Raw genomic sequence first — 26062 nt, forward strand, 5'->3', positions numbered from 1 at the left:
GTTGCACACCACCACACTGTGCTATACACTGCCACACACCGTTGCACACCACCACACTGTGCTATACACTGCCACACACCGTTGCACACCACCACACTGTGCTATACACTGCCACACACTGTTGCACACCACCACACTGTGCTATACACTGCCACACACCGTTGCACACCACCACACTGTGCTATACACTGCCACACACTGCTGCACAACACCACACTGCGCTATACACCGCCACACTGTGCTATACACTGCCACACACTGTTGCACACCACCACACTGTGCTATACACTGCCACACACTGCCACACACTGCTGCACACTGCCACACTGTGCTATACACTACCACTCAGTGCTATACACTGCCACACACTGTTACGCACTGCCATACACTGTTACACACTGCCATACACTGCTATACAATGCTACGTCCTGCCACACACTACTACACCTTAATCTTTAATCTTCAATCAAAATACTCCTAAAACAGTAAATACTATACTAGGAGAACTAAAAGAAATATATATAAATATATATACATACATACATACATCTCATCTCATTATCTCTAGCCGCTTTATCCTTCTACAGGGTCGCAGGCAAGCTGGAGCCTATCCCAGCTGACTACGGGCGAAAGGCGGGGTACACCCTGGACAAGTCGCCAGGTCATCACAGGGCTGACACATAGACACAGACAACCAGGGCTGGCTCTAGGTCTTTGGCTGCCCTAGGCGAGATTGAGTTTTGGCGCCCCCCCCCCAAGAAAAAAAAACTCTCTAATAACATCTAAATAACACTTTAATCTAATCACTCTATTCTATTACTATTAAACAATGTACGGTGCATGGACAATAAACAAGAAGTCATTTTTATCTTTTTCATTATTGTTATTATTAACATAAAGTGTCACAAAGTAAAATGACCACACAAATTCAATACATATCTCCATATAATGGGCAAAAACTCTTCCGCACCCTGTTCAAAGTGTAGTGCATGGACAATAAACAAGAAATTATTTTTAGTTTCTTTTTTGCTATTAAAAGTTGTCATCTCTGAAGAATTAACAAATTAAATGAATAAAAAATTCTACAATTCTAAATTGTGCAAACTTAAGCACTCTGTTAGGACATCAATGGGCTGTATTTTCAAACAAAAGTGCTATTATGGGTACTTTGTTATTGAATTCTATTGCTGTTTGCATTTAGTTAGCTAGGCAGACATTGATTCAGGCGTCTAAAATATTAATTTGCCACTATAATGGCTGATATGAGAGATTAGATCAGGCTTACCTCTATACTTGGCTCTATTTGTTTCTTCCTGTAGCCTTCGTTTGCGCCCTTGCGCACCCGAGAGTTTGGATTTCTTCATTTAAGCACTTGTAGTCTGGGCTACTTTTTGCAGTGGATAGCCATTCTCATTCCCCGATGAACACCGTTCCCCCCGCCCCCCTTATAACCTATCATTGTGCATTTTTAGTAGGCATAAGGAAATCACCGACCACTACTGCGTAGGCTACACTTGTTTTTCAACCTTTTTGAGCCAGGGCGCACTTTTTTCAATGAAAAAAATCTCAAGGCACATCACCAATAGAAAATGTTGACTGAAACTAAAACGCTGTTGCCAATATTTACAATATACAGTCATTCTATAATTTTCCACGGTACACTTGGTGATCTCTCACGGCACACTAGTGTTCCGCGGTACTAGAGTTCGGCAGCACAGTGGATGAAAACACTGTACGCCACTGATGCACTTAGTAACATCTCCATCCCTCCTTTTTGGTGGGGTTTTGGTCGCCCTTGGCGCCCCTGGGCACACTTTGCGCTCTCGGCAATTGCCTAGGTCGCCTATAGCAATCGCCGGCTATGATTACATGGCCAAAACAGAGAATAGCCGCGGATGCGCACTTGCGCGCCCGAAGACACACTATAGACAGGGCGAACCACTGTTGAGCGCTTATTGTTTCATGATTAACAACCACCACCCCACCCTGCTTTTTTTGACAAATCGCACCCTGACTACATGCTTTGCTGTACAATTAAATTAGGCTAAGACATTATAATGCTGACTCGTTTTCAGAATAGTGGAAGTCATAATTTTTCTCCCCCCGTTTCTGCGCCCCTGGATGGACGCAGCGCCCTTAGCATTTGCCTATGCCACGGGCCGGCTCTGCAGACAACCATTCACACCTACGGTCAATTTAGAGTCACCTGTTAACCTAACCTGCATGTCTTTGGACTGTGGGGGAAACCGGAACACCCGGAGGAAACCCACGCGGACACGGGGAGAACATGCAAACTCCACACAGAAAGGCCCTTGCTGGCCACGGGGTTCGAACCCGGACCTTCTTGCTGTGAGGCTACAGCACTAACCACTACACCACCGTGCCACCCATATATATATATTCATTCATTCATTCATTCATTCATTATCTCTAGCCGCTTTATCCTTCTAGAGGGTCGCAGGCAAGCTGGAGCCTATCCCAGCTGACTATGGGCGAAAGGCGGGGTACACCCTGGACAAGTCGCCAGGTCATCACAGGGCTGACACATAGACACAGACAACCATTCACACTCACATTCACACCTACGGTCAATTTAGAGTCACCAGTTAACCTAACCTGCATGTCTTTGGACTGTGGGGGAAACCGGAGCACCCGGAGGAAACCCACGCGGACACGGGGAGAACATGCAAACTCCACACAGAAAGGCCCTCGCCGGCCCCGGGGCTCGAACCCAGGACCTTCTTGCTGTGAGGCGACAGCGCTAACCACTACACCACCGTGCCGCCCATATATATATATATATATATATATATATATATATAAACACTCATTTCAATGAATTCAGCCATCCGCAAGCCCGAAGGGCGAGGACAAAGGGGCCATGGATAGCAAGGGACCCTTAACAAGGGACCCGTGCATCCATGATCCCCCCGGACCCATCCCCAATGGTCCACGGGCAACTAACCCCACCGAAACGAGTGCATTCAATAAATAGTAAATATATAAATACATGGATAAAAATACAAAAAATATAATTATATATGAAAATAAATAATTAATTTGTGAATGAAATACATGCATGCAAAACCAACCTAGGAATAAAAATGAAATTTAGAACTCTAAGATCTAAAAATATAATAAATTTATAATAGTGATAGAGACTAATCCAGTCTGAGACTTGAAAACTGGTATAATAGCTAGATTAGAAATAACTAAACTTTTTATAAGTATATTGATCCATAAGACAATTGATGTTATCAAATATAAACATAATAATTAAGACCAAATATCGTTATATTTTAGTTAAATAGTTATTTAAAAACTAACCTAATAAGGTACATGCATGTAGGACAAACCTAGAATTATAAATCAAAATGAAAATGAAAACCTATGAAAAGAAGTTCTGTCTGAACGACAAAACCTAGATTTCACTGCTTTCCACTTGGAGAATAAAATATATAATAAATTATTAGATAATAACACATAAGCTAGTATAGAAACATTGTACAAGTAATATGTAAAAGCTAATCTGATCTAATAGTTGAAAGAGCATTTGATTTAAAGGCATCTAAACTATCTATATTGGTATTGAAAGGTATATTGTTCCATAATACTATTGTTCTCTGATAAAAAGAGAATTTGTAAGTGTTATTGTTCACTTTCATTTGTTTAAAAGGACAGCAATTAGGAACTCTCGATGGTCTCTCATTTGGCTTAACATCAGGTGGAAATGAAATGCCAACATGACCCATTTGGATTTTGTAGAACATGGTGGCTTGTGGCAGCACGGTGGTGTAGTGGTTAGCGCTGTCGCCTCACAGCAAGAAGGTCCTGGGTTCGAGCCCCGTGGCCGGCAAGGGCCTTTCTGTGCGGAGTTTGCATGTTCTCCCCGTGTCCGCGTGGGTTTCCTCCGGGTGCTCCGGTTTCCCCCACAGTCCAAAGACATGCAGGTTAGGTTAACTGGTGACTCTAAATTGACCGTAGGTGTGAATGTGAGTGTGAATGGTTGTCTGTGTCTATGTGTCAGCCCTGTGATGACCTGGCGACTTGTCCAGGGTGTACCCTGCCTTTCGCCCATAGTCAGCTGGGATAGGCTCCAGCTTGCCTGCGACCCTGTAGAAGGATAAAGCGGCTAGAGATAATGAGATGAGATGAGATGGTGGCTTGTGAAAGGAGTCTTCGGTCTTGGAGAGAATCCCAACCAAGACTTTGAATCATAGGTGTAACATGGCTGTATCGTGAGTAGTCGTTGAAGACATATCGAGCAGCTGTTCTTTGGAGAGATTCAATTTTATTGATATTCTGTTGACTATGTGGATTCCATGCACAAGAGGCATACTCGAGTTTAGGTCGTACAAGAGTACGGTATGCCGTGTCTTTAACCTTATGACTGCATCCAGACAGTACTCGGCGCAAGAGACCCAGAGTAGAATTTGCGTTTTTACAGATATTGTCCACATGCTCGTTCCAACTCAGATTGTTTGATATTGTAACTCCAAGATACTTAGTAGAGTTGACTTTAGATATAGGCAAGCCATTTAGAGTATATTGAAACAGGGTTGGAAACTTCTTGCATGTTATTCCTAAGTGATAACACTTTTTAACATTAAAGTTCAGTTGCCACATTTTTGACCATGAAGATAATTGATCCAGGTCGTCCTGTAAAGTCAAACAATCCTGAGTACTTTGGATCTCTTTATATAAGATGCACTCATCAGCAAAGAGGCGTAGGTTAGCATTAATTGCTACACACTGCTACACACTTCCACACACTGCACCACTGTGCCCAATTTGTACTAGCTTTCATAGTCTAAAATTTTGTTTAAATGCTAAAAAATACTAAAGCACCAAATCTTTGACAAAACACACAATTTTGCAATAACAGAACAGTAAAAATAAATAAATAAATAAATAAAATTATCCATGGTGTCTCTGAATGTCTGTGCCGTGATGTCGAGCCCTTCATGGACAAATCACATGTATTTCATGTTATCACATGATTATGTGAGTACTGTATGATCACATGTGAAATACAGTACATCTGAAGGTACATTTCACCTTATTATGCTTAGAAATGCCAGAGTAAAACTGACATGTGAATCATGTGTGTTCATGTGACTTTTTAAAGGATCGCACTGGTTGAGTTTCACACACACAATTCACTGTTCAGATAAAAGAAGGCATTGTCATGAAACAACAGGCACAATTTCTTCTCTTCAGTGTGCTGCTTTGTCCTTGTGTCGATTTCAACTGTGCTGAAGGTGTTTACACACAGCTGGAAGCCTGCTGCTATAACTATCACTAAAGGCTCTAAAGATTTTTAGCAGGCTGGAACAGGCATAGCAGCTTGAAATCCTGCTTTGACACTGATTTCAAAAGAAAATCTCAGAAAAGAGGTAGGAAAAGAGATTTAATGAGAGTTCATCAGGCCACATGTTATTGTCTAAATTCTGTGCTTTGTTGTGAGTATAATAACTAATTAACTCATTATTTTTCTTAATTAATTCTTTAACTTTAGCTGTAAGTGATTTCAAAATGCCAGACTATTATAAATATCACATTTCTAATAATCAGACAGGGTTTAAAATCTGATCTGTAGTAATTTTCAGGAAATGAGTGGTTTTCTCTCCTGATAAAGTGTCCATTCATGGTTCAGTGGAAATGCAGCTGGAAAAATAGCTTCCTTGCTATAAATATCAGCGGCTCGATTGGTGGTTAAGCAATATTTTTGTGGTAATGAGGGTACACAGACTATGTCAAAACAGTTTATGGTATTTTTAGATTTTTAAACAAATTTTTTTTAGGTCATGGTTCAGTGGGCATTTTAAAGCAACAATCTTGTCTCCTTCTTACTCTTTTGGGGGCTTTATTTTAAAAATAAAAACCACACAAACCGTGGAAAATCTATTCCCATGAAAAAATATTCATTTTCAATCAATGAATACATTAATTGTTAGTCAAATGAAATATATTAGTGTTTAAAGCAAGAACATGAGAACATGTTGGAAAATGAATAAGTTAATCATAAGAAAATACCTTGTTGATGAGAGAGGGCAGAGTTTCGAGTTGACAGGAAAGCTTTTTGTGTTTGTACCTGTGTTAGCCCTGTGATAGATTGGTGACCTGCCCAGGGTGAACCCCACCTCTCACATGAAGTCAGCTGAGACTGGCTCCAGCTTCCCCCATGACTCTGACAGATAAGCTGTATACACTCTCAGAAAACAAAGTACATCACTATACCTTTAGGGGTACAACGGCTTTTCACTGGGGCAATACCCTCTAAGTTACTTATTTGTACTATTTATATACTGATTAGCAACATATATGTACCTTCTTGTCCCAAAAAAGGTACACATAGTTACCTTGAAGTCCAATAATGAGCCCTAGGGGGTACATTAGTGTAGATCATACCTTGGGGGACAGAAATGCACTCCTCCTGTATCCCTATTTCAGACAGTGTAATTCAATAACCATTCTTTATTTGAACAGAAAAGCAGCTCAGAAAGCAAGTGCATGTGAAACCTTGAGGCAGGCAGACTATAACAGCAGAAGACCACACTGGGGTTTTACTCCTGTCAGTCAAGAACAGGAATCTGAGACAGCTGAAGACTGGAAAAACATTGCTTGGTGATTCTCATCTGACTTCCTCATCAACAGAAGTGGCAAAACATTGGATGTGTTTTGCTGTTTTCTGCATTTTTCTATGTAAATTCTAATGACTGTTGTGTTTGAAAGTCCAAGGAGATCAGCACTTTCTGAAATACTCTGGTACCAATAACCATGCCAGTTACAGTCACTGAGATCATGTTTTTAATCCATTCTGATGTTTCATGTGACCATTGCCTGAAGGTCTTGTCCTGCCTCTGCAGGATTTTATGTACTGCACTGCTGCTACATGATTGGCTCATTGGATAATTCCATGAATGAGCAGTATGTCTGTGAAGGTTCTCAGTCATCCAGGTCATAGTAAACCGCAGGTGCTAAAGAAGGCAACTTGACTTGCTTGAAATCCTTGAAGACATTTCACCTCTCATCCAAAAGGCTTCTTCGGTTCTGTCTGACTAGCGGGAGTTCCAGGTATTTATCCTCTAGTGGACCAAAAGCAACCCTAAGGAGAGTCTTTGAGGACACATGGGTCGTTTACACTTTCAGGGCCCATCCACACGAGTATGCGGCCTCACCCAATACACTGTCGTTTTGAAAAAAAATCTCTGTAAACACGGCGTTGTTTCCAGAAATACCTGCGTCCACACGGATTCACTGGAAACGACCCAAAACGCTGTAGTACATATGCCAGGCCTGTATGTGGCGCTGTGACGCCGCCACACCAATACACTAAAGCCAAGAGAAGAGAAGCCATGGAGCATGCGTATAAAGGTCACGTGCTGTTTACAAACAAGCTCATAACATGAGAAGAGGATGATCATGTCCAGCGCAACTCTGAGAGGAAGAGGAGAGTCTTTTGTGTGGACCGACAATGAAGTGGAACTATATGGTAGAAGCCTGTAGTCCGCCATTGTTGTTGTTATGACACATCTAGCGGCGGAGGCTGAGGTTAAAGGTTAGAGAGGCGGGGCTTATACGTCATCCTTTCTGAAAAAATCCGTATTCGCCATCCAGACGACTCTGGGCTATCCGGCATTTTAGGATTTTCCCACTCTGGGACCCGTTTTCAAAAAATACCGGTTTCACACCTCGAAAAAGTCAGATCCGTCTGGACACGAGGCTGAAAAGATAAAGTATTTATGAGGATTCGACAAAAACGCACTCGTGTGGACGGGCCCTCAATCATCCTGTAGGTGTTAGGGTAACTGGAGGCCAGGTGTGAATGGTGTTAGCAGCCTAGAGGGCCGTTAGGATGATCTGTGGGTCATTGGCTCTCTCTGCCATCATGTGAGTCACTGAAATCAGCTGAGTCTTGGTGTGGATGTGTATTCAGTTTTCTGGGAAGTGTGCCAAGGACTGCATTGTAGGTGGCTGATAAGTGGTGTCTCAGACCACCTCCTCTGTTCAGTGATGGTCATTCCAGGTTAACGAATATGGCTTCTTTTACTCCTCTTTCAAATTACTGGTCTTCTCTGGCTAAAATGCATACATTGCAGTCCTGAAACAAGTGTCCTTTGTTATTGAGATGAAGATAGACTGCAAAGTCCTGGCCTGAGGAACTGGCTCTACTGTGTTGAGCCATGTGCCTGTGAACCGGTTGTTTCGTTTCCCCAATGTGCAGGTCTGTGCATTCCTCACTGCATTGAATTGCATACACGACATTATCCTGTTTGTATCTGGGTATTCTGTCCTTAGGGTGGACCGATTTCTGCCTCTGAGTGTTACTGGGTCTGAAATGTATAGGAATGTTGTTTTTGTAGAAGATCCTCCTGAGTTTCTCAGATAGTCCAGAAATGTAGGGAATGACAGTGTTCTTGCATTTGTTGCTGTTTTATTCCCTGTCCATTATGTTTCTTTTTCTGGTCTTGACAAAAGCCCAGTTGGGATACCTGCACTTTTGAAGTGCTTCCTTGATGTGTTTTTGCTCCTTCTCTTTTTCCTCTACCGTTTTAGGAATGTTCTGAGCCCTGTGATGTAAGGTCCTAATGACCCCCAATTTGTGTTCCAGTGGATGGTGAGAGTCAAACAGTAGATACTAGTCTGTGTGTGGGGGTTTCCGGTAGATCTCGATGCTAAGGCTTCTGTCTTGTTTGATGTGCCAGCGGATGGTGAGAGTCAAACAGCTGCAGCCCAAAAAGGCTAGGTTGTTTCCACTAGCATCCTCCCGAGTGAAATTGATGTTGATATCCATTGCATTGATGTGCTCTGTGAAGGCTTCCACCTCATGGGTATTGATTTTTACCCAGGTGTCATCCATATACCTGAACCAGTGGCTGGGAGCAACTGCTGAAAAAGTGGTCAAAGCTTTTGTAACAGTTCTCACGAAGGGGTGGAGCACAGAGGACAGCAGGACAGAGATCAGGTTTGAAACTATGATTTTTTATTGCCACACTTTTCAGTGAACAAATTAGAACCCAGACACACACCAACACACAACTGACGTCTGGTTCCGGGATGAGCTCTCTGCTCTCCCTCTTTAAATAGGGCGCGGTCACTGGGAAGACACACATGAACACAGGTTAATTGACAACAGGTGTAGTGATTCTGCCACTTACCTTCCCTGAATCCACCCTCCTGTCACAGACCGGCGCTTGGCCACGCCCCCGCTGCCATTTATCCCAATTGCTTGCGTCCTCGCATACAAATTTTTTAATTATATTCTTGAGGGTGCGATTGAACCATTCAACTAAACCGTCTGTTTGTGGGTGATAAACGCTGGTGCAGATCGGCTTAATTCCCAGTAACCCATACAGTTCGCGCAGTGTGCATGACATAAACGAAGTGCCTTGATCAGTCAGAATCTCTTTGGGGATTCTGACTCGGGAGATGACGTGGAAGAGTGCTTCCGCAATACTACGTGCTGAGATATTGCGAAGAGACACTGCTTCCGGGTATCGCTTTGCATAGTCCACCAGAACTAAAATAAAGCGATATCCTCGTGTTGACCGATCTAATGGCCCAACGAGAACCATCCCAATTCTTTCGAACAGGGTCTCAATTAATGGTAGAGGGCACAAAGGTGCTTTTGGAATGGCCATTGGATTTACCAACTGGCATTCACGGCATGCCGTACACCACCTACGGACATCGCCGCGAATCCCTGGCCAATAGAATTGGGCCATTATTCGGGCTAGTGTCTTATCCTGCCCCAAGTGTCCGGCCATGGGATTAAAGTGAGCCGCCTGGAATACCAATTCCCGGCGGCTCTTTGGGATCAAAAGCTGCGTGATCAGTTCCTTAGTCTGAGTGTCCTGCGTCACTCGGTATAATCTATCTCTCATAATGGAGAAATAGGGGAAGGATGGGGTGGCGTTTGGTTGGAGCGTTTGACCATCGATTACTCTCACTTGGTCAAACACATGCCGCAGAGTCTCGTCTTGCGACTGCTCTAACGGAAAATCCGCGAGGGATTCCCCGAGAGAGGGAGGAGGAGCCTGCGGCTCCTCACTCTGACGCGGAGATGACGTAGATGGCTCTGTGACAGCTGCTCCCGCCAATGCCACACCAGGACCTCCCCCCACTAAACTACGGCAGGACCCACTCGTCACTAAATGTGCCATTAACTCCCGAAATCCTGGCCAATCAGTCCCCAAAATTATCGAGTGGGTAAGGCGAGGATTAACCGCCGCCTTTACACTAAATTTTTCCCCTCGAAATAGAATGTGGACCAACACTAAAGGGTAGTTGTGAACATCCACATGCACACACAACACCTTCACCAATTGTGCTCTCCCCAATGCCTTGTCTTGCACCAGGCTTTGGTGGATTGAGGTCTGATTACAGCCGGAGTCCACCAAAGCCTGATATGTATCCCCTTGGACACTCACCGGTATGCGATATGCTCTGGCCCGATCGAGGGCGGTTCCTGGTGCGTCGGGGATCCAGACCACCGTGCCCACCTCCATTGCTGAGCACTGATGCTGGAGGTGCCCCGGTTCCCCGCAGTACCAGCAAACCGGCCTGGACTCTCTCTCTGCACCGGCACTCTGGGGCTCACTCACCTGAGGTGGGGGAGAGACAGACACAGAAGCAGGAAACAGGAGGGCACCGCGGTGCAGCGGGCCGGCTGGGGTGGAGCCGGCCCCCGCCTCCGCGGTGGGGGAATGGGGTGAGGACGAGACACAGGAGGGGGGGATAGAGAGAGAGAGAGAAGAGGAGATCTGCGATCCTGCCATGGGAACAGCCACCAAATGATCCTCCGCCAACTTGATGGCCTGATCCAGCGACGCCGGGCGATGGCACTGGACCCACTCCGCGGTTCCGTCAGGGAGTCGTGCGATGAACTGTTCTAGTACCATCACATCGACGATTCCCTCAGCGTCGCGGTTGTCAGCTCTCAGTCACCGCCGGCAGGCGTCCCAGAGTTGCTGGCCAAACGCGAACGAACGGCCGGCCGGCCGACCTCCTCTAGGTGTAGAGCGCGGAAGCGCTGGCGCTGTTGTTCAGAGGTGCGCACCACACACTGGAGGATGGCCCAGCGCAGGTCTGCATAGACCAGCCGGCTGTTGGCGGGGAGCTGTAGCGCGGCCAGCTGCGCCTCGCCCGTTAGCAGGGGGAGGAGGCACGCTGTGCGCTGTTCCACCGGCCAGCCCCAGGCCTCTGCTGCTTGCTCGAAGAGCACTAAGAAGGCCTCGGGGTCGTCATGCGGGCCCATCTTCGTTAGGGCCCGTGGCGGTGGAGGTGGTGGACCCCGCCGACGTGAGGAGGTGCCGGAACGCCTGACAATCTTCCTGTTGCGCCAGCACCAGGGCCTCAAACCTTTGCGCTTGCTTCTTTCAGAGGGCGACCAGTGCCTGGTGCTGGCTCTGTTGGGACGTGGCGAGGGCGTGGATCAGGTCCGCGGAGGGGGAGGACTCCATGGGGCTGTTCTCCTCTGTGCTCCTGTCCCAGGTTTCAGCACCACTGTAGTATGTTGAGCGGGTGGGTGGAGCACAGAAGTATGGCAGGCCAGAACTGAGTTTGCAAAAACTCTTTATTTTCAGCTTTTCAGCTTCAAATACTACTCCCAGTCGCACAGACACGCACACACACATCAGTTGCCTGGTAGGGGAGAGAGCTCCCTTCCTCTGCTCTCTCTCTCTCCTTATATAGGGTGCGGTCACTGGGGAAGACACACAAACACAGATTAACCATCAGGTGCAGTGATTCTGCCACTTACCTTCCCTGACTCTGCCCTCTGGTCACAGACCGACGCTTGACCACGCCCCCGCTGCTACAGTATGACAAATCCTTCTTTCCCAGACTGTAGGAGTCGATTCCATTGCACATAGCAATCTTCTGAATTTATCTAAATTGAGCAATGGCTTCTAGATTACAAGCGTACTCTGATAAGTTATCGCTAGTTGTTTGCAATACGGCAGCTGTTTAGACCACCAGCTGTTTCACTTCCAGTAAAACCGCTAAAAAAAGTCACGTGACTGAAACCCAGCAATCGATCGTAGGTGTGAATGTAAGTGTGAATGGTTGTTTGTCTCTATGTGTCAGCCCTGCGATGATTTGGCGATTTGTCCAGGGTGTACCCCGTTTCTCGCCATAGCTCCAGCTTGCCTGTGACCCTGCACAGAATAAGTGGTTACAGATAATGGATGGAATAGATATCATAGTACACTGAAGATGCCTTACATGGTGAATAGCACAGCTTCTTTACTTTCTCTCTATTTCTCATATTCACTTGCATTACTTTATCTAATGACATTTTAGTTTCAGATTTCCTCTGCTTTTTATGGAGAGGCTGATGGAGTTCATGGGCTAAATAATGCTTTCATGTTGTATAATTGCACACTGGAGTGGATTTCCCATAGCTTGCTGGCATCGTTTGCTTTCACCAGACTGCAGATTCCTTCTTGTTACTTTGCTGTGAAAATTGCTGTTCTGCCACAAACATAAGCCAGTTGTACAATTCTGTAAAGTACATACAGTGTAGTGCGGGGGGGGCAGTGGAAGAATTAATACAGTTAAATGAAGCCAGTATATTCTTTATGGATTTTGTAGCAAGTATTAAACTGAATACCCGTTTAAAATGCTACAGTACTTATTATATGACTATACACATATTTTTGCCATCAGGAATGTCTGAATTGTTGATGATGTCTCTGAGGTATTAATATGTTTTCAAGTTACGTATTTAATATTTAACAACATACAGTATGTGATGGCATTGCTCGGAAGTGTGAGAAAATGAAAGGTGCTAAGAGTACTGATGTATTTCATACAGCTGAAAATATATCCATTATGCATCATATTAGTCTGCATTTTCCAATCAGGCCTGTGTCTTGTTTGAAATAAGTGCATCTTTGTCTTCCTCTGTCATTGTCATTCTATTGTCCTCTACATCCACATTTTTCCTTCATCCAACCACCATATACAGTGCCTTGCAAAAGTATTCATACCCCTTGAACTTTTTCACATTTTTCCACCTTACAACACAAAAGTTTTTTATTGAGATTTTATGTGATAGACCAACACAGAGTAGCACATAATTGTGAAGTGAAACGAAAATTATAAATGGTCTTCAAAATTTTAAACAAATAAAAATCTGAAAAATGTGATGTGCATTAGTATTCAGCCCCCTGTATTCTGATACCTGTAAATACAATCCAGTGCAATCAATTGCCTTCAGAAGTCATCTAATTAGTTAATAGAGTCCTACTGTGTGTAATTTACTCTCAGCATAAATACACTTATTCTGTGAAGGCCTCAGTGGTTTGTTAGAGAACACTGAAGAACAAACAGCATCATGAAGACCAAAGAACTCACCAGACAGGTCAGGGATAAAGTTCTGGAGAAGTTTAAAGCAGGGTTAGGTTATAAAAAAAACACCCCAAGCTCTGAACATCTCAAGAAGCACTGTTCAATCCATCATTCAAAAATGGAAAAAGTATGGCACAACTGCAAACCTACCAAGACATGGCCGTCCACCTAAACTGACAGAGCCGTCCACCTAAACTGACAGAGCGAGCAAGGAGAGCACTGGTCAGAGAAGCAGCCAAGAGGCCCATGATCACTCTGGAGGAGCGGCAGAAATCCACAGCTCAGGTGGGAGAATCTGTGCACAGAACAACTATAAGTCGTACACTCCACAAATCTGGCCTTTTTGGAAGAGTGGCAAGAAGAAAGCCATTGTTGAAAGACAGGCATAAGAAGCCATGTAAGGGACAGAGCAAACATGTGGAAGAAGGTGCTTTGGTCAGATGAGACCAGAGTTGAACTTTTTGGCCTAAATGCAAAGCGTTATGTGTGGCGGAAAACTAACACTGCTCATCACCCTGCACACACCATCCCCACTGTGAAACACGGTGGTGGCAGCATCATGCTATGGGGATGCTTTTCTTCAGCAGGGACAGGGAAGCTGGTCAGAGTTGATGGGAAGATGGATGGAGCTAAATACAGGGCAATCCTGGAAGAAAACCTGTTGGAGGCTGCAAAAGGCTTGAGACTGGGAAGAAGATTCACCTTCCAGCAAGACAATGACCCTAAACATACAGCCAGAGCTACAACGGAATGGTTTAAATCAAAGAATATTCATGTGTTAGAATGGCCCAGTCAAAGTCCAGACCTAAATCCCATTGAGCATCTGTGGCAAGACTTGAAAATTGCTGTTCACAGACACTCTCCATCCAATCTGGCTGAGCTTGAGCTATTTTGCAAAGAAGAATGGGCAAAAATTTCAGTGTCTAGATGTGCAAAGCTGGTAGAGACATACCACAAAAGACTTGCAGTTGTAATTGCAGCAAAAGGTGGCTCTACAAAGTATTGACGCAGGGGGGCTGAATACTAATGCACATCAAATTTTTCAGATTTTTATTTGTTTAAAATTTTGAAGACCATTTATCATTTTCGTTTCACTTCACAATTATGTGCTACTCTGTGTTGGTCTATCACATAAAATCTTAATAAAAAACTTTTAAGTTTGTGGTTGTAAGGTGGAAAAATGTGAAAAAGTTCAAGGGGTATGAATATTTTTGCAAGGCACTGTATAATAACACCTTTTCCACTATCAAAAGTAACCTGTTGTTCCTGTGTGATAATCAGCCTTTTTTATATTCAGACCTTGTAGCAGGAATGATTCTGTTTCAATCTTATTCATGTAAACATGAGAATTGATAGCTCAAGAGCTGCTTCTGTAAGATGTTATTCAAAAGTTCAAAGTCCTTCCCATGCCAGGACCTGATCTTCCCAGGCAGTCTCCTGTTCCAGTACTAACCAAGCCCTTGAGGTGCACTGGGTGGCGCCAATCTCCATTTCAGTAGCCCTCAGCCTCTCACCTATTCAGGGCTCTACACTAACTTTTTTTTTTCAGGAGCACATGTGCTCTTAAGTTAAAAATTTTAGGAGCACAGGGAAAAAAATGGGGGCACAAGCACAAGTAGGTTTTCATTTTAAAGGTTTATTGCAGCGCAAACCTTAGACACACCAACACATAAAATGCAAAATTCAATTGAGAATGAATGAATGAACGAATGAATGAATGAATGAATGAATGAACAAACAAATGAATAATGAACAACTGAATGAATGAACAAACAGTAGCTAAACAGAGAGCAGAGCTCAGCAGAGCAAACAACATCATCAAGGACAGCTCCCACCCTGGCTCTGAGTTCTTTGACTTGCTGCCCTCAGGCAGGCGTTACAGGTGCATCAAAGCAAGGACCAACAGACTCAAAAACAGTTTTTTCCCACAGGCCATAACCACCTTGAACAATTAGCCTTTTTCACATTATGTCACTTGCAGGGGAACTCATATCCGTTTTCAGCCTTTTGAATGGAAGAAGAGGTATACGGCGGCAACATATGTTAACAAAACTGTGTCATTCACAGATAAGATTGATAATAATATTGCGCATTGTTGTTTATCATTACATATTGTTAGCGACCATTCCAGTCGCCTATCTGCCTTGTTTTGGAAAAGAAGTTTACTGACTTTCTATGGTTGCTACTTGTTAGCCAGCAGATTAGCATGCCGCCTCTTCTTCCATTCAAAAGGCTGAAAACGGATGTGAGGTTCTGCAAGTGACGTAATGTGAAAAAGGCTAATTACATGCACTGACTGATGCCACTTCTGGCAGGTGCAACAATGCACCAACAAGGACCTAAAAGGACAATATTCTCACACTTACCTGATACAATGCAATACTTATTACAGTGCAACCTCACAGAGCAACTTTTTAGTTTTTATAGCTTTTGTATATTTTATATTTATATTTCTACACTTTTACATCCATACCCAATACAATGCAATACCAAATACAGTGCAATATCCTGAGTTTTGTAGCTGAACTGAGTTTCTATAACTAATGTGCAATTAACATCTGCAACTCAACACGCCCAGTTGTATATATATTCTTTGTTTTTCTGCTGTGTTGTGACATGCACCATTTGTATATACTGTATATTATTTGTTTTTCTGCTGTGTTGTATGTTCCCATCTAAATGTTTGCACTGGGGTGTGTGCTTTCCATCTCATTATATAATTTTCCCGCACCTTCTCCCGTCGTTCTACAGTGGTGCTTGAAAGTTTGTGAACCCTTTAGAATTTTCTATATTTCTACATAAATATGATCTAAAACATCATCAGATTTTCACACAAGTCCTAAAAGTAGATAAAGAGAACCCAGTTAAACAAATGAGACAAAAATATTATACTTGCTCATTTATTTATTGAGGAAAATGATCCAACATTACATGTCTGTGAGTGGCAAAAGTATGTGAACCTTTGCTTTCAGTATCTGGTGTGACCCCCTTGTGCAGCAATAACTGCAACTAAATGTTTCCGGTAACTGTTGATCAGTCCTGTACACCGGCTTGGAGGAATTTTAGCCCGTTCTTCCGTACAGAACAGCTTCAACTCTGGGATGTTGGTAGGTTTCCTCACATGAACTCTTTGCTTCAGGTCCTTCCACAACATTTCGATTGAATTAACCTCAGGGCTTTGACTTGGCCATTCCAAAACATTAACTTTATTCTTCCTTAACCATTCTTTGGTAGAACGACTTGTGTGCTTAGGGTCGTTGTCTTGCTGCATGACCCGCCTTCTCTTGAGATTCAGTTCATGGACAGATGTCCTGACATTTTCCTTTAGAATTCACTGGTATAATTCAGAATTCATTGTTCCATCAATGATGGCAAGCCGTCCTGCCCCAGATGCAGCAAAACAGGTACAAACCATGATACTACCACCATCATGTTTCACAGATGGGATAAGGGTCTTATGCTGGAATGCAGGGTTTTCCTTTCTCCAAACATAACGCTTCTCATTTAAGCCAAAAAGTTCTATTTTGGCCTCATCTGTCCACAAAACATTTTTCCAGTAGCCTGGCTTGTCCATGTGATCTTTAGCAAACTGCAGATGAGCAGCAATGTTCTTTTTGGAGAGCTGTGGCTTTCTCCTTGCAACCCTGCCATGCACACCATTGTTGTTCAGTGTTCTCTTGATGGTGGACTCATGAACATTAGCATTAGCCAATGTGAGAGAGGCCTTCAGTTGCTTAGAAGTTACCCTGGGGTCTTTTGTGACCTAGCTGACTATCACACGCCTTGCTCTTGGAGTGATCTTTGTTGGTCGACCACTCCTGGGGAGGGTAACAATGGTCTTGAATTTCCTCCATTTGTACACAATCTGTCTGACTGTGGATTGGTGGAGTCCAAACTCTTTAGAGATGGTTTTGTAACCTTTTCCAGCCTGATGAGTATCAACAACGCTTTTTCTGAGGTCCTCAGAAATCTCCTTTGTTCGTGCCATGATACACTTCCACAAACATGTGTTGTGAAGATCAGATTTTGATAGATTCCTGTTCTTTAAATAAAACAGGGTGCCCACTCACACCTGATTGTCATCCCACTGATTGAAAACACCTGACTCTAATTTCACCTTCAAATTAACTGCTAATCCTAGAGGTTCACATACTTTTGCCACTCAGAGATATGTAATATTGGATCATTTTCCTCAATAAATAAATGACCAAGTATAATATTTTTGTCTCGTTTGTTTAACTGGGTTCTCTTTATCTACTTTTAGGACTTGTGTGAAAATCTGATGATGTTTTAGGTCATCTTTATGCAGAAATATAAAAAATTTGAAAGGGTTCACAAACTTTCAAGCACCACTGTAGCTTTCTTCACTACACTTTCTTCCTCGTCCATTCTTTTATTCTTGTTTCCACCATCATTGCTTTTAAAAACGCCGTTATTCTCTGCATAGCGAATATATTTCTCAGCTCGGTCCGAACCAGCTCTCAGTTATCTCTCAGTTGAATGATCTGATGAATCCCTAAAAAGCACTTTTCCCACCTAATGCCACACCCACAACATACAACCGTGGGAAAGAGGGGCAATCACGGAAAGATGAGTAGAAACCGGGAAATGTTACAGGGGATATTTATTGTGATAGTAGGCTATTGTAGCATCAGCACAAAAGCACCAGACTCAACTTTAACTGAAAGTGTTATTCAGTAGCCTAAACTTATTCAAGCCACAGACCGAGAAGAATAAAAATGCTGAAATCTCATGTCCCAGTAAAACGCACTAGCATGGCAGAACGGCAAAAAAATTTAACTTTTTCACTCCCCCCCCCCAGCTACCGTGGGAACCACCGCAGTGCAAGACAGAGGCAATGCACGCAACTACAGACAGGGAGCAAGGCGCAGGCAGAACACACACACACGTACACAACACTGAACACACACACTTGCAACAATACAGGCAGTTACTCGTTACACTATATTAGGTAGGCTATCCAGCGCTGGATTTACATACTTTGCAGTTTAACGTTTGATACATTTTAGAATGTTAAACTCGTCGCGTCTGCGCTCAGTGCTTTCCTAAATTGTCGCCCGCAAGAAGCCCTCGCACGAATGCGCGGTTTTTTTTTTCGTTGTTCGCATGCCGAAAAATTCGCTCGCAAATGCGAGTGAAATGTGCGCACTGTAGAGCCCTGCACCTATTACATAGTTGGAGTTACAGTGGGGGGCCAGTCCTCTGGTAACCATGAGAGTTTGACTCTGTACTTGCATCTGTATTAGGGTGTGCCTCGCCGGATTGCAGTAGGTACCATTTTGATGATGGTCTTTGTGTAAGACGGTATTACTCTTGGTAAAACAAAATAACCTCAATTTGTTAAGGAACTCTTAAGCATTACCAGTTTACCTCAATCCTGCAGCGTATTCACCTAAATAGACCTACCTAGCAAAGATGCTATCAAAACAAATCTGAGACATGGATCTGGAAAAATATCAATCACAGTTTTTTAAAACCCATTATTAAAAAGTGTAAAGGACATGAAACAACTGCAACACTCTCTATAAAGCAAGTCATTCACCAAAATTCAGTAACCAAGTAAAAAGAGCATTAATGAAAGAAGCAACTGAGAGGACAGGGGTAAATACAGAGGAGCTAGAGTGATCTACAGCTCAGATGAGAGAATCTGTTCTCTGGTCTGATGGGACTGAAACAGAGCTTAGAGTCTTGGCACAAAGCACTACATTTGGTAGAAATTCAACACTGCTCATCAACCTGAGAACTATCCCTACACTGAAGCATGGTGGTGGTAACATCAAGTTGTGGAAGTGCTTTTCTTCAGTACAGATTGGGACTGGTCAGGGTTGAGGGCAAGATAAATGAAACCAAATACAAGGCAATCCTAGGAGAAAAACTTTTTCAGTCTGCAAGAGACTTGACCTGAGCCAGAGGTTCACCTTCCAACAGGACAACAACTCTAAGCATATTGCCAACATGACCCTGTATTTTTCAAGATTCAAGAAGTTTATTGTCATATGCACAGCGGTAAGACGATGTAATGAGATTCTTACTTTGCCATTCTGTCTTTGTACAAAACACAACATACACACACACACACACACACACAAAAAAACCCTACAAACCTACAATAGAGAAACTTGAGTTAAAAACCTAAGTTAAAAAATAAAGTGCTCTGTGCTTCATGCTACAAATAACAGAATAACAGTTAATGGAAGTGATGGAGAGTGGAGGGTGTAGTGTTGAATGTATTGTTCATGAGTCTGATGGCCTGTGGGTAAAAGCTGTTTGTGAGTCTTGTTGTCCTTGATTTCACACTCCTATAGCGTCTCTGACAGTAGAAGTGTGAAAAAAAAACATGTTGTGGATGTATACTGCCCTTAATAATGTTGTGGGCCCTCTTAATGACCCTGGTAGTTGTATAAATGTCCTGAAGTGAAGGGAAGACTGTTCCAGAGACAAATTGTGCAGTTTTGATCACGTGTTGGAGAGCGTTCCTGTCCTGAACAGAAAGAGCAGCTTCCATGCCACACTATGATTGATTTGGTGTTGACAGTCTCAACTGTACATATGTAAAAGTTGCTGAGGATTTTGATTGACATGCCAAATTTCTTCAACCTTCTAATAAAGTTCAGTCTCTACTCTGATTTCTTTACAAGCTGGGGAGTGTTATGAGACCAGCTGAGGTCCTCAGTGATGTAGGTTCTGAGGAATCTAAAGGTTTTCACCCTCTCCACCTCTGTCTCACCAATGTATATCAAAGCTATGTTGGTGTTGGAAGAGCGAGACAAATACGTCAGCCATGGCAGCCGCCATATTATTGGACCCTGTCTTGGTTCAAAAGCAAGAACCAGCATGTTTTATAATGTCCCAGCAAAAGTCCAAACCTCAATCTGTGCTAAGACTTGAAAATTGCTGTTCAGTCACCACCCTGCGTTCATCCAATCTGACAGAGCTTGAGCAATTTTTGCCAAGAAAAAATATCAGGACATCTCAATGTACAAAGCTGATAGAGACATACAGTAGAGGTGATAGAGAAGCATTAAAGCTCAAAGGGTTTTGACTCAGGGGAGCAAATACTTATACAACCAAAAGTATTCTGCTTTAATATTTTGTTGAATTAACCTTTGTGTCTCAGTAAACATTATTTTGCACCTTCAGATGTTAGGCCATTATTAAAAAATGTTCTGTTTCCGGTCCACCGGCCGGGTGAGTGCCGTTTGTGCGGTTGAAATTTTTTTTAACGCCGTTTTTTTACATTTTTTTCGGGTTCATAAATCTAAAATTGAACTTGACATTTACACATTCCCAGGGATTTCCACTAAGGCTCATACTAGCCAGCCATGACAAATAAGTAGCCAGCCGGGGGGGGGGGGGGGAGTAAACACAAAATAAACTCCTGTGCACGCAGTTCCCAGGATTACATGTATTTTCCACAGACCATTTATTTATTCACTTTACTCAAATACAAAGTAAAATGGCAGTAAATCTTCTTTCTTTTCTTGCGTATTGCATCATGAGGCGTTCCTGGCTTGTAAATTTCTTATTTTCAGTGTATGACACATTCACGCAGCTGAGCATGCTATGAATTAACAACGACAACGGTCTGCAGTGGGGCTACACAATTACACACTCAGCAAACATTTCTCCATTTGTGTATGAAAATACACTCCAACCACTCAGTTTGGCTTCATTTACAACCAACGGTGTCTTTTGATGCCAGCACGTAACTGAACGAGAGAAGACTGGTTTACCGGAGACAAAATAAGCGTTATCTCTGCTTCTGTTCCCTCCGACGGCCCCGACACACTACTGCCTCCGCCGAGTGCGCGCGCGCACACACACCACATGTCGGGGCCGCGGATGAGTTACTCTCCCTTGATCAACGAAGTCGGCGGGGAATTTGTGGTTATTATCGGTACAAACAGCGCGAATCACAACTTAAATGAGTGCGGTTCAGTTTGACATTATTGTCAGTCCGTTAGATAAACATTTAATTTTATTAAAATTGAAAATTAATATTTAGAGCCTGTGGGCTACAAAAATAAGTCATTAAAGTAGCCGGCTGGACTTAATTGTGCAGTCGGCGCTTGTGGAAAGCCCTGCATTCAGCTCTGCACATGCGCCGTGCGGCACAAAAAAATGGCAGCCACCATGAAGGAAGGAGATCTGGAGTTTTCAAACATTTGCTTAAGTGTGAAATCGCAAAATGGTATTCTAGCGAACAACAAAATAGTAAAGATTCAGAAAAACAAATCATTCAGTGATCATTTTAATAGTGTAATTTCATCCGAACTAGGCCTAACGCTCGATTTAGAGCTACAAAAAGTCCGTGTGTCGGACATTTTAAGTACCTTTGTAAAAGTTTTGCAAATGTTGCAGTCAGCATTTAAAATGCTAACTTAAAGTTTTTGTACAAGTTTCAGTTGATTAAACTGTCATATTTTATTAAATGTGTCTGCTTTTGTAATAAAAAAGTACTGAAAGAAAAAGCAAACACAGCATTGCGATTTCTTATCCATCCATATATTAAAAAAAAAAAAATTCCTCCCTCCCGACTGAAAATTTTTTTGCTCACCCGGTGGACAGGAAACGGATTTTTTTTAAGGATGGCCTTAGACGTATTGTGTAAAAAGAAAATCCTAAGTAAGTCCATTTGAGTTCAACATTGTAACACTACAAAATGCTATAGTTAACAGTTATTCCATGAAATCGAGTCGTACGTGAGCTGACAGCCGACGAGGCACATAGCCCCAAGTTGACTATAAGCCATGTATGACGGGATTGAGTGGAATAACTTTTATTATATCCACATTCCCTGGATTTTGAGAAAAAGAGCATTTTTATTTCTATTTTTTGCAAATTCAATAAATAAAAACTTTAAACAAAATGTCAGACAAAATAATTTCTGCTTAGAATGTAAACAAACTGGCGAAATAACAGTAGCAATTTGTGAAAAATTCTATAATAATTCTTGAAAAATAAAAAAAGATACGTTCTTCCCATCAAATACTTTTATTCCATATTTTGTTGCTTTTTAAAATATTTTTTGGGGTTTTGTTTTCGAGTAGAGTTTTTATTTCGTCCTCAGTTGGTTCAGCAACACAGTCTGCCATTTTGTTTTTCTCTACTCACGATGTATCAGTGGATATCCTAGTGGTAGAGTCGCCAATCAGAGCGTGTGATTGCTCATATCCAGTGAATGTGGATAGAATAACATAGATTATTATACATACAGGACACTTTTTCCATGGAATAAAAACATGTATCCTATTCCCTTCTAGCAGGTTTCATTCATTTGGTTTGATAGCATGCAATATTGTTAGAATATCGCTTATCCTATGTGTATTATGTCACTCTACCCAATGGAGAATGAGCGTTGAGTATGGTTTACGATACTTTATGGTTGTCAGGACAACATGACATCACACGTCGAAGACGTAAAACTTCCGTGCTAGCAAGCGACTGTGTCAATTTGGAAACAAACATGGCAGCCAGATTTGCTTCACTAAATACAGAAAATTTTGAGAGAATTTTGAAAGAGAAAGACACGTTGAACACCTGAAAGAAATGTGTATGTATAATAATAATAATAATAATAATAATAATAATAATATTGCCTGGCTTTTTCATGGTATATCAGATATATTCCATTCAGCTAGCACAACATAGAACCCATCTTCCACTTGTTCAATATCATGCTAGCTGATTGGAATATATCTGATATACCACTCAAAGCCATCCATCCATCTATTATCTGTAGCCACTTATCCTGTCCTATAGGGTCGCAGGCAAGCTGGAGCCTATCCCAGCTGACTATGGGCGAGAGGCGGGGTACACCCTGGACAAGTCACCAGGTCATTGCAGGGCTGACACATAGACACAGACAACCATTCACACTCACATTCACACCTACGGTCAATTTAGAGCCACCAATTAGCCTAACCTGCATGCCTTTGGACTGTGGGGGAAACCGGAGCACCCAGAGGAAACCCACGCGGACACAGGGAGAACATGCAAACTCCGCACAGAAAGGCCCTTGTCGGCCACTGGGCTCGAACCCAGGATCTTCTTGCTGTGAGGCAACAGTGCTAACCACCAGCCAAAATTATTTAAATATACAGTATGTATATAAAATATATATCATTCTGACTTATGAAATGTTTTTTGTTTGACAAACTATGGCTATGCATGTAAGAGTGAAAACAGAGCAGCGCATTTTTATCATCAAGGTCACATCACTGTGAGACCTTGGAATTATAAGGCACTATCTGTGATTTTAACATATTGAGCCATTAAGTATTTCCACTCAAAAAGCCCAAAGTAGATTTTCAACTTCATGTTTTTATATGTTTAAGCGATATTTTAGTGTACAATACGTACATATATTTATAGTGTAACTCTCTAAGTTGGCACACGTTTGTGGAAACTCTCGTCCTTCTCACCGGGTGTGGAACACACGGGCTACAGGTGGTTTATAGAAATGCCGTTTATTGCAGACCGAACACATACATACAACTTCACTCTTCCGTCTTTTTTTTTCATCTCGTGTGTCCCTCCTTTTTTTTCCTCCCCCCTTTGGTCATTTTACCCCCGGAACCAATCTACTCATGATCCTTAACAAAATGTTATGCGAGACTGCTTCTCATCTCATCTCATTATCTCTAGCCGCTTTATCCTGTTCTACAGGGTCACAGGCAAGCTGGAGCCTATCCCAGCTGACTACGGGCGAAAGGCGGGGTACACCCTGGACAAGTCGCCAGGTCATCACAGGGCTGACACATAGACACAGACAACCATTCACACTCACATTCACACCTACGGTCAATTTAGAGTCACCAGTTAACCTAACCTGCATGTCTTTGGACTGGGGGAAACCGGAGCACCCGGAGGAAACCCACGTGGAAAAGGGGAGAACATGCAAACTCCACACAGAAAGGCCCTCGCCGGCCACAGGGCTCGAACCCGGACCTTCTTGCTGTGAGGCGACAGCGCTAACCACTACACCACCGTGCCGCCCGCGAGACTGCTTCATAAAACAAAATGCAAACAAAATAAAAGTGTAATATATTCTGTTACAATAGTCAAATTGTGGATGAGAAATTTCTGTGTAAAACCATGAACAGATGCGTGTAGCGCTGTAGATAACAAAGTATTGATTCAAAGCATCTCACACTGGGTTTGGAAAACAATGACTGTAATTTGAGGACTGAGAATTGAGAAGACTATCAAATATGGTTATGTTGTCAGGCTTTCTTTTCTTTTCTTTTTTTGCAAGTATTAGCTTTTTATTGCCATAATTATTTTGCATATTTCTGGAGTTGACGTAAAACAGAAGGTCAAATTGCATTTCAGACACTTTTGTAGTATCATGCGTGACTAGTTAGTCAACACGTCATCAAATTATGTTTTGTTTGAAGGAAGGGTGACAGAGAAAAGCTGGTACCATTAGTCTGCTTTCTTTTTTTATTCTGCATAAGAAATATTCATCAGTGGGTGGAATTATACCTATTTTCTCCATGCCAGGCATGACTGTGGGTCTATGCATACTTGTGATCTTGGATAAGGGTGCTTGTGCTCAGGATGGCATATCATCTGTTTGACGCATGTGTGTGTGTGTGTGTGTGTGTGTGTGTGTGTGTGTGTGTGTGTGTGTGTGTGTGTGTGGAGAGAGAGAGATAGAGAGAGCAAAGAGCATGGGGGTGGCTTTGAAGACTGACAGATGATAAAGTTAGAGGAATTTTGTGTTACAGCTGTTGTGTGTGTTGTTGTACTTCATCATCAGTGTAGGGGCATGCTCCCCCTCATGTATAAATCTTGTACTGACTATTATTAACGTCTTGCCAGACAGTGGCGGAGAATCATGAATGGATGAAACGTCACTCACTCTTTCTCACTTCTTCCCTGCCACATGAAGTCATCCCCCATTCATAAAACATTAATTGCTCTGCAACATTTTTACATGAATCAATCATCCGTCCCACCACTTCCCCTTCTGTTTCTTTCTTTTTATAGGCTTATTTGTAGCATATAGGCAGTTATTTATAATTAATTATCCACTTACTGATTATTTACAGTCAGATTTGAATCTTTCAATAGGTTTAGGACAAAATGAAGATGATGCAGAAGGAACCACCCACCCCAGGCCCCACCCCTTCACAAACTTTTCCAGATTTTGTACTGTCACACCAGAACTGAACATAATTAGCAAAATTATTTACAAATAAAAATCCTAAAAGTTGTGACTGCATAAGTATTTACCCCACTGATGTTAAATCAATACACCTCTTCTTGGAAGGCCCGAGAGCTTGTTAGTCTCATCTCATTATCTCTAGCCGCTTTATCCTGTTCTAAGGGTCGCAGGCAAGCTGGAGCCTATCCCAGCTGACTACGGGCGAAAGGCGGGGTACACCCTGGACAAGTCGCCAGGTCATCACAGGGCTGACACATAGACACAGACAACCATTCACACTCACATTCACACCTACGGTCAATTTAGAGTCACCAGTTAACCTAACCTGCATGTCTTTGGACTGTGGGGGAAACCGGAGCACCCGGAGGAAACCCACACGGACATGGGGAGAACATGCAAACTCCGCACAGAAAGGCCCTCGCCGGCCACGGGGCTCGAACCCGGACCTTCTTATTGTGAGGCGACAGCGCTAACCACTACACCACCGTGCCGCCCAGCTTGTTAGTGAATGTA

At 42.9% G+C, this 26062-nt stretch overlaps 1 protein-coding gene across 1 annotated transcript in view; it reads right to left on the minus strand.

Moving 5' to 3' along the window:
- The window catches only part of LOC132888911 (keratin-associated protein 5-5-like), a 50513-nt gene that overhangs the window by 2399 nt on the left and 22052 nt on the right, over positions 1–26062 (minus strand). Inside the window, exon 2 of the mRNA XM_060925003.1 lies at positions 80–141. Coding sequence (XP_060780986.1) covers positions 80–141 — 62 coding nt within the window. The remainder of the gene's footprint in view (positions 1–79; positions 142–26062) is intronic.

Source organism: Neoarius graeffei, chromosome 7 (genome assembly GCF_027579695.1).
Source record: "Neoarius graeffei isolate fNeoGra1 chromosome 7, fNeoGra1.pri, whole genome shotgun sequence".
Taxonomy (NCBI): domain Eukaryota; kingdom Metazoa; phylum Chordata; class Actinopteri; order Siluriformes; family Ariidae; genus Neoarius; species Neoarius graeffei.